This window comes from Hemiscyllium ocellatum, unplaced genomic scaffold (assembly GCF_020745735.1).
Source record: "Hemiscyllium ocellatum isolate sHemOce1 unplaced genomic scaffold, sHemOce1.pat.X.cur. scaffold_763_pat_ctg1, whole genome shotgun sequence".
Taxonomy (NCBI): Eukaryota; Metazoa; Chordata; class Chondrichthyes; order Orectolobiformes; family Hemiscylliidae; genus Hemiscyllium; species Hemiscyllium ocellatum.
In genome coordinates this window covers 45,677-60,246 of record NW_026869221.1, presented here as the reverse complement: position 1 = coordinate 60,246, position 14,570 = coordinate 45,677, and the positions used below count along the sequence as shown (strand labels likewise).

At 46.0% G+C, this 14,570-nt stretch overlaps 1 protein-coding gene across 1 annotated transcript in view; it reads right to left on the bottom strand.

Annotated features, from left to right (window-relative positions):
• Positions 1–1,859: 1,859 nt before the first annotated feature.
• LOC132814240 (hemicentin-1-like) overlaps positions 1,860–14,570 on the bottom strand; it is a 57,978-nt gene continuing 45,267 nt past the window's right edge. The window contains exon 3 of the mRNA XM_060823432.1: positions 1,860–2,378. Within this exon, the coding sequence (XP_060679415.1) occupies positions 2,068–2,378 (311 nt within the window). The 3' untranslated portion in view covers positions 1,860–2,067. The remainder of the gene's footprint in view (positions 2,379–14,570) is intronic.

Sequence of the window (14,570 nt, the reverse complement as noted above, 5' to 3'; positions counted from 1 at the left end):
AAACCAGACAGATCCAACACACCACGCTTCTACGGATTATCCAAAGTTCACAAACCAGGAGACCCTTAGTCTCGCTACCTGGGACACCAACTTACAGATTGGCCGAGGAGCTACACCAAAGACACTTAGTAGAAGACTCACACCACTGCATCCACTCCACCCAAGAATTCCTGAAGACCATCAACACCAAGATAGAAGAAGATGAAATAATGGTCTTATTTGATGTAATAGCCCTGTTTATACCAATCAACATTAACCTGGCCAAGGAAACATTGACTACACTATTAGAAGACCCAAAGACACATACACTAAATACTGCTGACTTCATCAACAAGGACAGTATCGTCAATCTAGTGGACCTATGCCTTACCACCCACTTCACCTTCAACAACAAAACCTACAGACAGACCAATGGAACACCCATGGGATCTCCGATATCAGGGTTCTTAGCAGAGGCAGTAATGCAGAGACTCGAACAAACAGCTCTGCCAATCGTCTAACCCAAACTTTGGGTCCGCTATGTGGATGACACTTTTGTCATCACTAAACGAGACAAATTAGAGGAAACCTTCGAGATCATCAATAATACCCTTACTGGCATAAAATTCACTAAAGAGGAGGGAAACAACAACTAGATGTCACAGTAGAGCGAACAGCCAATAGGGAACTTCAAACCAGTGCCTACAGGAAAACAACACACACGGACCAAATATTAAACTACAGAAACAACCATCCTAACACCCACAAATGAAGCTGCATCAGAACATTATTTCAACGAGCTAACACACCCTGCAGCACAGAGGAACTACGCAGAGCAGAGGAAAATCATCTATACCGTGTATTCAAAAAGAATGGTTACCCAATGAACACAGTCCACTGATTTCTCAGCAACAAACCCAAACACGTCCAGAATCCCGAGCCACTCTCACCTTCAACAAAGACATCTCTGAAATGACTGCCAGATTACTCAGACCCCTTGGCATCATGGTAGCCCACAAACCCACCAACACACTGAAACAGCAGCTAATGAACCTGAAAAACCCTATACAGACAACAAGCAAAACTAATGTCATTTACAAAATACTGTGCTAGGACTGTAACAAACACTACATTGGACAAACAGGCAGAAAACTAGCCACCAGGATACATGAACACCAACTAGACATGACCCTCTCTCACTAGTATCCTCACATACGGATGAGGAAGGACACCACTTCAACTGGGACAACACATTCATCCTGGGACAAGCCAAACAGAGACATGCACGAGATTTCCTAGAAGCATGGCATTCCAACTGGAACTCTATCAACAAACACATCGAGTTAGACCCCATCTACCACCCACTGAGAAAGGGAACAGAAAATAACATCACCACAGGAAATGACCTCACCAACCCAAGGAAACCCAAACATATAAATAGAAAGCAGGAATCATCAACAGTTGTTCATCCGGAGGCCCACTGAAGATGCTACCTAGTAGGGTGATGAAACATCTTGAAATGAACCTTCCAGCTCAGCAAGCAAACCTACATCTAAAACCTCAACCTGAGCTACAAATCTTCTCAAAACATGCTACAGTAAAGCTCTCTGAACACCGTCCCCCATCCAACATTTCTAGGATGGATACAGCATTTGATATGATACATAGTAAAGCTCCCACTTTCATTGTGCCAATCAGACATTCCAAGACAAGTAAAACCCCTGATCGGGAGAGTAAAGCTCTCAACACTGAACACATCGAAACCTTGGACAGTAGGTACAGAACAGGAAAAAAAACAGAATAAATGATTCTCAATATTGTCCCATCAAAGACTTTCCAAGACAGACAAAGTGTGTGATTACAGAGTGAGGCATGTTTATTCAACACAAGTACAACAAACGGGTCCAGGATAGGTTCGATGCATACTACATTTTTCTGAATGCTGTCTGAGAAACATTGAAATGGCACAAACAACATGGAGTTTGAACAGCTATAATGGTGGGAAAGGAAAGCAGTCCGAGATTGCCCATCCAATCCTAATGCAGGGTAGGCAGAGACGGAACACTGACTCAGACTGATTGTCCCCATTTAAGTGACAGTAAGCCAAGATTGACCTGTGCTGCAATCGGGGTTCAAATCAATTTCCATTTGATCGGAGCTGACAGCATTTGATGCGATGCACTTGTACAAGGATTCACCAACAGGAACGACCACTGACTTCATAACTCTCAGCCTCCTGCCACCATCCGAGATGTTGTGGTGCTTGTCATTGACCACATCAACCCCTTGGGCCTGCCACTTGTAGATAATCCTCGTGCCTTCGGCTGTCTGACACTGAAGGTGGCAAGTGGCCTGATCATCCCCCACGCTGACATAAATGGTAACATTGGAAATGGTTTCTGAAAAATACAGAAAATGGGCTGAGGTCAAGTCCCACGAAATCAATTTGACTCGGTGTGAGAATGAAAATCTCTTGCCAGAGTATTTAACTTCAAACTGTCACTGGCGTCTCTCGGTTCGCTCCCTTCAAGGGAGGAATCTATAAATTAGTGTCTCTTCGTCTGTCTTTCTTTCAGGGAGATATCTGTACACTGACTGGTGTCTCTCAGTCTCCCCTCTCTCTCAGGGAGATATCTGTACACTGACTGGTGTCTCTCAGTCTCCCCTCTCACTCAGGGAGATATCTGTACACTGACTGGTGTCTCTCAGTCCCCTCTCTCTCAGGGAGATATCTGTACACTGACTGGTGTCTCTCAGTCCCCTCTCTCTCAGGGAGATATCTGTACACTGACTGGTGTCTCTCAGTCCCCTCTCTCTCAGGGAGATATCTGTACACTGACTGGTGTCTCTCAGTCCCTCTCTCTCTCAAGGAGATATCTGTACACTGGTGTTTCTCAGTCCCCTCTCTCTCTCAGGGAGATATCTGTACACTAACTGTTGTCCCTCAGTTCCTCTCTTTCAGAGACGTATTTGTAGACTTATTGTGTGTCTCTCTCTCTCACTCTGATGTAGATTGTTGTGCACAAACTGAAGTCTCTCAATCCCTCTCTCTGAGAGAGATGGATGCACACTGACTACAACCTCTGACTACTTCTCTGACAACAACTAACTTCCTGAGAAAGAAGACTGAGTTGACTCAGGAATATGAGCTGTTTCATTTTTAATTAGTTGTTTAATCTGGTAACTAAAAGCTGCTCTGTTTGACTGGGTTGAGTTTTAGTTATCTTTCTGAGTGACTCCAGGTGAGGCTAGTTACCTGAACAGCTGTCTTAGTGGTACAGTGGTAGTGTCCCTATCCCTAGACAGGGAAGCCCAGGTTCAAATCTCACCTGCTGCACAGATGTGTAAAAACATCCCTGAACAAGGAGTTGATTAGAAAAGCAAGTGACATTTTTAAAAGTTGAGAAGCATTTTTTTTGGCGGGAGGGAAGTCTACAATAAGGAGGTAATCTCAGTGTTGCTTTGCTCATTGAGAATGCTCTGGAGTTGAGTGAGACAGCGAGCAGAGCTGAAAATGTGTTGCTGGAAAAGCGCAGCAGGTCAGGCAGCATCCAAGGAACAGGAAATTCCATGTTAAGGGCTTATGCCTGAAACGTCGAATTTCCTGTTCCTTGGATGCTGCCTGACCTGCTGCGCTTTTCCAGCAACACATTTTCAGCTGAGACAGCGAGCAGGTCAATGTGAAAGTGCGGTGCTTGGTCTCAGTTCAGGCTGTCCAGAAAGGGAGACAGTCCCAGTGGAAACAGCCAATTGGTAAGTGACACCTTCAGAGTCTCACCTTACGGTTTTGAAAAAGTATATTACCTTAAGTACTGGTGGGGATCTTTGATAACTGTTTAAAACAGAGAAGGTCCCGAACCTAATTAAATTCTCTTAAAGGGAGTAACTAGCTTCATCTAGGGAGAAGTGATGACAAGACACTGCCGATCTGCAGTGTTCTCCCCTTGCAGTAATAAGGGACGCTGTGTGGAAGGAGTATGACCAGCTGCAGCTAGTGTAGCCATTCCGTCACAGTTGCCTATAAGGCCATGACAATGTTTGATTCCAGGTTAAGCTTGGAATAATCCCACACAGGGAGAGGTCAGCACGTGTATGGGTGGAGGCGAAGAGAGCTGGGGGTGGGGGTTGGTGGGGGGGGGGCGGTGTTGTCGAATGTTACAGCTTGTGTTTATATAGTTTAATGTAAAAAACAAGTTTCTGAGGCGTCTCAGTCAGAATACACCTGATACCGAGCCACATAAAGAGATAGCAGGGTCAGCCAAGAAGAAAAAAGTGAGGGGCTGCAGCTGCTGGAGGTCAGAGTGGAGAGTGTGGTGCTGGAAAAGCACAGCCGGTCAGGCAGCATCCAAGGGAGCAGGAGAGTCGACGTTTCGGGCATTGAAGGGCTTACGCTGGAAGCGCGATTCTCCTGCTCCTCGGATGCTACCTGACCCGCCATGCTTCGTTCTGCCAAGCTCCGATACAGCATGGGGTTAGATTCGGAGTAAATAGCATTGCCCTGTAATCCGAATTTAAGACAGCACAAAGAAATTTGGAGAGGAAACCTTTTTTTTGAGGGCTGAGCAGTATTAATTCTGTATACGTCAACACATTGTAAATAAATCTGATTAATAGTTTTAGCCTGTACAAAAGAAACCTGGCTCAACACATTTTGGAGCTGGAGTTTCAGGTGGACTCACTGCAGAGCTTCCACAATACTAAGAATGTTGTGGACAGCACGTTTAGTGAGATGTTCACCCCGCGGGTGAGGATTACTCAAGCAACAAGGGAATGGGTGACTCTCAGACAAACATCAAAGGCTCAGGAAGGAAGTGCAGGAATCCCCCTGTGGTCATCCCATTCTCGAACAGATATACGTTTTGTATACTGCTTTTTGGGAGGGTGAGGGGAACACAGAGATGGCCTCTCAGGAAAAAGCAGCATCAGTCAGGTTCATGGCACACAGTGGCTCTGCCGCACAGACCAGGAGGAAAATGAGTGGCAGAGCTATAACGATGTGGGATTCAACACTAAGGGGTACAGGTAGATACTTTTGTAGCTGTAGGTATAAATGCAGGATGGTATGTTGTCTCCCTGGTGCCAGGGTCAGGGATGTCATGGAGTGGCTGCAGGACATTCTGGAGCAGGAGGGTGAACATAGCTACCAACAACGTAGGTAAACAAAGTCAGAGGACCTGAAAGCGGAATATGTGAAGTCAGGAGGTAAATTACAATGCGTTTCATTCTCAAATGTGAATTTTCTAGGATACTCCCAATGCCACCTACTCGCGAGAGCAGGGTTAAGAAGACAGATCAGATGAATGCAGTGCTGCGGAAATGGTGTATCAGCGAGGTGTTTAAGTTCTTGAGGTATTGGGGCCATTTCTGGGGAAAGTGGGACCTGTATAAACCTGACTATTTGCACCTGGACAGAGCAGGGTCAAATATGCTTGTGGTCACTCCAGCTAGTCCCACTGGAGAGGTTTTGAAACTAAAATGGCAAGGGGTGGGAACCAAAGTGTTGGGTCAGATAGGACAGATTCAGATCAGGAAACAGGAAGTAGGAGAATAGTTAAAGACTCAGAACAACAAAAGAAACAAGGATTAAAAAGCACCCAGCAAGGGAAATTGACAGCGATGTGTTGTTTATACTCCAATGTAAGGAATTTTACAAACAAGGCTGACACACTGACCCTCCGAACAGTAACCCACCCAGTCCCATTTCCCTGTTACTCTACACTTCCTCCTGGCCAATCCATCCTAACCTACATATCCCTGAACACTATGGGGTAATTTAGCATGGCCAATCCACCCAAACCTACACATCCCTGAGCACTATGGGGTAATTTAGCATGGCCAATCCATCCTAACCTACACATCCCTGAACACTATGGGGAAATTTAGCATTGCCAATCCACCCTAACCTACACATCCCTGAGCACTATGGGGTAATTTAGCATGGCCAATCCACCCTAACCTGCACAACCCTGAACACTATGGGGTAATTTAGCATGGCCAATCCACCCTAACCTGCACATCCCTGAGCACTATGGGTAATTTAGCATGGCCAATCCACCCTAACCTGCACATCCCTGAGCACTATGGGTAACTTAGCATGGCCAATCCACCCTAACCTACACATCCCTGAACACTATGGGGTAATTTACCATGGCCAATCCACCCTAACCTGCACATCCCTGAGCACGATGGGGTAATTTAGCATGGCCAATCCACCCTAACCTGCACATCCCGGAACACTATGGGTAATTTAGCATAGCCAATCCACCCTAACCTACACATTCCTGAACATTATGGGTAATTTAGCATGGCCAATCCACCCTAACCTACACATCCCTGAACACTATGGGGTAATTTAGCATGGCCAATCCACCCTAACCTACACATCCATGAACACTATGGGTAATTTAGCATGGCCAATCCACCCTAACCTACACAACCCTGAACACTATGGGTAATTTAGCATGGCCAATCCACCCTAACCTACACATCCATGAACACTATGGGTAATTTAGCATGGCCAATCCACCCTAACCTACACAACCCTGAACACTATGGGTAATTTAGCATGGCCAATTCACCCTAACCTACACATCACTGAACACTATGGGGTAATTTAGCATGGCCAATCCACCCTAACCTACACAACCCTGAACACTGTGGGGTAATTTAGCATGGCCAATCCACCCTAACCTACACAACCCTGAACACTATGGGGTAATTTAGCATGGCCAATCCACCCTAACCTACACAACCCTGAACACTATGGGGTAATTTAGCATGGCCAATCCACCCTAACCTACACATCCCTGAACACTATGGGGTAATTTAGCATGGCCAATCCACCCTAACCTACACATCCCTGAACACTATGGGTAATTTAGCATGGCCAATTCACCCTAACCTACACATCACTGAACTCTATGGGGTAATTTAGCACAGCCAATCCACCCTAACCTACACATCCCTGAACACTATGGGGTAATTTAGCACGGCCAATTCACCCTAACCTACACATCCCTGAACACTATGGGTAATTTAGTATGGCCAATCCACCCTAACCTACACATCCCTGAACACTATGGGTAATTTAGCATGGCCAATCCACCCTAACCTACACATCCCTGAACACAATGGGTAATTTAGCATGGCCAATCCACCCTAACCTGCACATCCCTGAACACTATGGGGTAATTTAGCATGGCCAATCCACCCTAACCTACACATCCCAGAACACTATAGGTTATTTAGCATGGCCAATCCAACCTAACCTACACATCCCTGAACACTATGGGTAATTTAGCATGGCCAATCCACCCTAACCTACACATCCATGAACACTATGGGGCAATTTAGCATGGCCAATCCACCCTAACCTACACATCCCTGAACACTATGGGGTAATTTATCATGGCCAATTCACCCTAACCTGCACATCCCTGAACACTATGGGGTAATTTAGTATGGCCAATCCACTCTAACCTACACATCCCTGAACACTATGGGTAATTTAGCATGGCCAATCCACCCTAACCTTCACATCCCTGAACACTATGGGTAATTTAGCATGGCCAATCCACCCTAATCTGCACATCCCTGAACACTATGGGGCAATTTAGCATGGCCAATCCACCCTAACCTAAACATCCCTGAACACTATAGGCTATTTAGCATGGCCAATCCACCCTAACCTACACATCCCTGAACACTATGGGGTAATTTAGCATGGCCAATCCACCCTAACCTACACATCCCTGAACACTATGGGGTAATTTAGCATGGCCAATCCACCCTAACCTACACATTCCTGAACACTATGGGGTAATTTATCATGGCCAATCCACCCTAACCTACACATCCCTGAACTCTATGGGGTAATTTAGCATGGCCAATCCACCCTAATCTGCACATCCCTGAACACTATGGGGTAATTTAGCATGGCCAATCCACCCTAACCTAAACATCCCTGAACACTATGGGGTAATTTATCATGGCCAATTCACCCTAACCTGCACATCCCTGAACACTATGGGGTAATTTAGTATGGCCAATCCACTCTAACCTACACATCCCTGAATACTATGGGTAATTTAGCATGGCCAATCCACCCTAACCTTCACATCCCTGAACACTATGGGTAATTTAGCATGGCCAATCCACCCTAATCTGCACATCCCTGAACACTATGGGGTAATTTAGCATGGCCAATCCACCCTAACCTAAACATCCCAGAACACTATAGGCTATTTAGCATGGCCAATCCACCCTAACCTACACATCCCTGAACACTATGGGGTAATTTAGCATGGCCAATCCACCCTAACCTACACATCCCTGAACACTATGGGGTAATTTAGCATGGCCAATCCACCCTAACCTACACATTCCTGAACACTATGGGGTAATTTATCATGGCCAATCCACCCTAACCTACACATCCCTGAACTCTATGGGGTAATTTAGCATGGCCAATCCACCCTAATCTGCACATCCCTGAACACTATGGGGTAATTTAGCATGGCCAATCCACCCTAACCTAAACATCCCAGAACACTATAGGCTATTTAGCATGGCCAATCCACTCTAACCTACACATCCCTGAACACTATGGGGTAATTTAGCATGGCCAATCCACCCTAACCTACACATCCCTGAACACTATGGGGTAATTTAGCATGGCCAATCCACCCTAACCTACACATTCCTGAACACTATGGGGTAATTTATCATGGCCAATCCACCCTAACCTACACATCACTGAACACTATGGGGTAATTTAGCATGGCCAATTCACCCTAACCTGCACATCCCTGAACACTATGGGGTAATTTAGTATGACCAATCCACTCTAACCTACACATCCCTGAACACTATGGGGTAATTTAGCATGGCCAATCCACCCTAACCTAAACATCCCAGAACACTATAGGCTATTTAGCATGGCCAATCCACCCTAACCTACACAACCCTGAACACTATGGGGTAATTTAGCATTGCCCATCCACCCTAACCTACACATCCCTGAGCACTATGGGTAATTTAGGATGGCCAATCCACCCTAACCTACACATCCCTGAACACTATGGGGTAATTTAGCATGGCCAATCCACCCTAACCTACACATCCCTGAACACTATGGGTAATTTAGCATGGCCAATCCACCCTAACCTACACATCCCTGAACACTATGGGGTAATTTAGCATGGCCAATCCACCCTAACCTACACATCCCTGAGCACTATGGGTAATTTAGCATGGCCAATCCACCCTCACCTACACATCCCTGAGCACTATGGGGTAATTTAGCATGGCCAATCCACCCTAACCTACACATCCCTGAACACTATGGGGTAATTTAGCATGGCCAATCCACCCTAACCTGCACATCCCTGAACACTATGGGGTAATTGAGCATGGCCAATCCACCCTAACCTACACATCCCTGAACACTATGGGATAATTTAGCATGGCCAATCCACCCTAACCTACACATCCCTGAGCACTATGAGGTAATTTAGCATGGCCAATCCACCCTCACCTACACATCCCTGACCACTATGGGTAATTTAGCATGGCCAATCCACCCTAACCTCCACATCCCTGTACACTATGGGGTAATTTAGCATGGCCAATCCACCCTAACCTACACATCCCTGAACACTATGGGGTAATTTAGCATGGCCAATCCACCCTAACCTGCACATCCCTGAACACTATGGGCACAAAAGGCATTTGGCAACACATTGTTGTTGCTATAATGGAAACTGGGTTAAAAGAGGGGCAAGATTGGCAGCTTAATATTCCTGGATACAGAGTTTTTCAGGGAGGATAGAGTGGGCGACAAAAAATAGGGTGGGGGGAGTGCCAGGCAGGGGGTGAGCAGCAGCATTGTTTAAAGGATCATTTACAATTCTGAGAAAGGATAATATATGATACGGGTTAACAAATGAGGCTCTCTGGGTTGAGCTTAGGAATCAAATAAGGGCAGTCACACTCCGCGGAGGATACTACAGACTCGCCATTATTGAGAAGGCGATGGAAGGACACGCATTTGGGAATACGAGAGCAATAGTAGGAGGTGACCTTAATGAACCCAATATAAATTGGATTTCAAACAATATAAGGGTCATTGAGAATGAAACGTTCACATGTCCAGGAAAAATAATTTACACAATCCATGGCAAATCTAATGACAGCAGACGCAATTCTGGATTTAGATTTGGGAAATGAGGGTGGACAAGTGGGTGAAGTGACTGAGGCTGACCACATCAGGGTTAGCAACTACAATTCGGTTAGCTTTGGTATTAATGTGGCAAAAAGAGATAAGTCAGGAGTGAATGTTCTAAAAGGAGGGGGGGATGGCATATTTTACCAAACTGTGAAGTGATTTGGCTGAGGTGAACTGGACAGGAATGCTAAAGGATCTATCCACGGTTAACCAGTGGGAAGCACTAGAAAGTGAGATCTTTACGGCACAAAGCAGACATGTTCCCTTCAAAAACCAGAAGTATTGCTAAATCGGGACCCCCATGGACGCCTGGAAAAATACAGGAGAAGATTAAACAGAAAGAGAAAGCTTGTGGTATTCATAGAAACCTGAATACTGCAGACAGTCGAGAAGAACACAGAACAGTACAGCACAGTACAGGCCCTTGGGCCCTCAATGTTGTGCCAACCTTTTATCCTACTCTTAAGATCAAACTAACCTGCATACCCTTCATTTTACTATCATCCATGTGCCTATCCAAGAGTTGCTTTAACGTTCCTAATACATCTGATTTTACTACCACTGCTGGCAGTGCATTCCACTGTCCTTGACATCTCCCCTGTCACCCCAAAATTATGCCCCCTTGTGATAGCCATTTTCACCCTCGGAAAAAGCCTCTGACTATTCACTCTATCAATGCTAGCAAGTTTTGAGAAGATTTGTAGCTCAGGTTGAGGTTCTGGATTTAATTTTGCTCGTTGTGGTAGGTTCATTTTCAGACGTTTCATCACTATGCTAAGTGAGCCTGCAGTGAAACGCTGGTGTTATGTCCCGGTTTCTATTTATTTGAATTAGAATTAGATTCCCTACAGTGTGGAAACAGGTCCTTCAGCCCAGCAGGTCCACACTGACCCTCTGAACAGTAACCCACCCAGTCCCATTTCCCTGTTACTCTACGCTTCCCCCTGACTAATGCACCTGACCTACACATCCCTGAACATGTGGGTAATTTAGCATGGCCAATCCACCCTAACCTACACATCCCTGAGCACGATGGGGTAATTTAGCATGGCCAATCCACCCTAACCTACACATCCCTGAACATGATGGGGCAATTTAGCATGGCCAATCCACCCTAACCTGCACATCCCTGAGCACTATGGGGTAATTTAGCATGGCCAATCCACCCGAACCTACACATCCATTGTGGGCAGCACGGTGGCACAGTGGTTAGCACTGCTGCCTCACAGTGCCAGGGACCTGGGTTCAATTCCTGCTTCAGGCGACTGACTGTGTGGAGTTTGCACGTTCTCCCCGTGTCTGCGTGGGTTTCCTCCGGGTGCTCCGGTTTCCTCCCACAGTCCAAAGATGTGCGGGTCAGGTGAATTGCCCGTAGTGTTAGTTAAGGGGTAAATGTAGGGGTATGGGTGGGTTGCACTTCGGCGGTCGGTGTGGACTTGTTGGGCCGAAGGGCCTGTTTCCACACTGTAAGTAATCTAATCCCTGAACACTATGGGGCAATTTAGCATGGCCAATCCACCCTAACCTGCACATCCCTGAACACTATGGGGTAATTTAGCATGGCCAATCTACCCTAACCTACACATCCCTGAACACTATGGGGTAATTTAGCATGGCCAATCCACTCTAACCTACACATCCCTGAACACTATGGGTAATTTAGCATGGCCAATCCAACCTAACCTACACATCCCTGACCACTATGGGTAATTTAGCATGGCCAATCCACCCTAATCTACACATCCCTGAACACTATGGGGTAATTTAGCATGGCCAATCCACCCTAACCTACACATCCCTGAACATGATGGGGCAATTTAGCATGGCCAATCCACCCTAACCTGCACATCCCTGAGCACTATGGGGTAATTTAGCATGGCCAATCCACCCTAACCTACACATCCCTGAACACTATGGGTAATTTAGCATGGACAATCCACCCTAACCTACACATCCCTGAACACTATGGGGTAATTTAGCATGGCCAATCCACCCTAACCTACACATCCCTGAACACTATGGGGTAATTTAGCATGGCCAATCCACCCTAACCTACACATCCCTGAACACTATGGGGTAATTTAGTATGGTCAATCCACCCTAACCTGCACATCCCTGAACGCTGTGGGTTAATTTAGCATGGCCACTCCACCCTAACCTACACATCCCTGAACACTATGGGGTAATTTAGCATGGCCAATCCACCCTAACCCACACATCCCTGAACACTATGGAGTAATTTAGTATGGTCAATCCACCCTAACCTGCACATCCCCGAACGCTGTGGGATAATTTAGCATGGCCACTCCACCCTAACCTACACATCCCTGAACACTATGGGGTAATTTAGCATGGCCAATCCACCTTAACCTACACATCCCTGAGCACTATGGGGTAATTTAGCATGGCCAATCCACCTTAACCTACACATCCCTGAACATTATGGGTAATTTAGCATGGCCAATCCATCCTAATCTACACATCCCTGAACACTATGGGTAATTTAGCATGGCCAATCCACCCTAACCTACACATCCCTGACCACTATGGGGTAATTTAGCATGGCCAATCCACCCTAATCTACACATCCCTGAACACTATGGGGTAATTTAGCATGGCCAATCCACCCTAACCTACACATCCCTGAACACTATGGGTAATTTAGCATGGCCAATCCACCCTAACCTACACATCCCTGAACACTATGGGGTAATTTAGCATGGCCAATCCACCCGAACCTGCACATCCCTGAACGCTGTGGGTTAATTTAGCATGGCCAATCCACCCTAACCTACACATCCTTGAACACTATGGGGTAATTTAGCATGGTCAATCCACCCTAACCTGCACATCCCTGAACACTATGGGGTAATTTAGCATGGCCAATCCATCCTAATCTACACATCCCTGAGCACTATGGGGTAATTTAGCATGGTCAATCCACCCTAACCTACACAGCCCTGAACGCTGTGAGTTAATTTAGCATGGCCTATCCACCTTAACCTACACATCCCTGAACACTATGGGGTAATTTAGTATGGCCAATCCACCCTAACCTACACATCCCTGAACACTATGGGGTAATTTAGCTTGGCCAATCCATCCTAATCTACACATCCCTGAACACTATGAGTAATTTAGCATGGCCAATCCACCTTAACCTACACATCCCTGAACACTATGGGTAATTTAGCATGGCCAATCCACCTTAACCTCCACATCCCTGAACATTATGGGTAATTTAGCATGGCCAATCCATCCTAATCTACACATCCCTGAACACTACGGGTAATTTAGCATGGCCAATCCACCCTAACCTACACATCCCTGACCACTATGGGGTAATTTAGCAAGGCCAATCCACCCTATCCTACACATCCCTGAACATTATGGGTAATTTAGCATGGCCAATCCATCCTAATCTACACATCCCTGAGCACTATGGGGTAATTTAGCATGGTCAATCCACCCTAGCCTACACAGCCCTGAACGCTGTGAGTTAATTTAGCATGGCCTATCCACCTTAACCTACACATCCCTGAACACTATGGGGTAATTTAGTATGGCCAATCCACCCTAACCTACACATCCCTGAACACTATGGGGTAATTTAGCTTGGCCAATCCATCCTAATCTACACATCCCTGAACACTATGAGTAATTTAGCATGGTCAATCCACCTTAACCTACACATCCCTGAACACTATGGGTAATTTAGCATGGCCAAACCACCTTAACCTCCACATCCCTGAATATTATGGGTAATTTAGCATGGCCAATCCATCCTAATCTACACATCCCTGAACACTACGGGTAATTTAGCATGGCCAATCCACCCTAACCTACACATCCCTGACCACTATGTGGTAATTTAGCAAGGCCAATCCACCCTATCCTACACATCCCTGAACATTATGGGTAATTTAGCATGGCCAATCCATCCTAATCTACACATCCCTGAGCACTATGGGGTAATTTAGCATGGTCAATTCACCCTAACCTGCACATCCCTGAACACTATGGGTAATTTAGCATGGCCAATACACCCTAACCTACACATCCCTGAACACTATGGGGTAATTTAGCATGGCCAATCCACCCTAACCTACACAGCCCTGAATGCTGTGGGTTAATTTAGCATGGCCTATCCACCCTAACCTACACATCCCTAAACACTATGGGGTAATTTAGCATGGCCAATCCACCCTAACCTGCACATCCCTGAACACTATGGGGTAATTTAGCATGGCCAATCCATCCTAATCTACACATCCCTGAACACTATGGGTAATTTAGCATGGCCAATCCACCCTAACCTGCACATCCCTGAATGTTATGGGTAATTTACCATGGCCAATCCATCCTA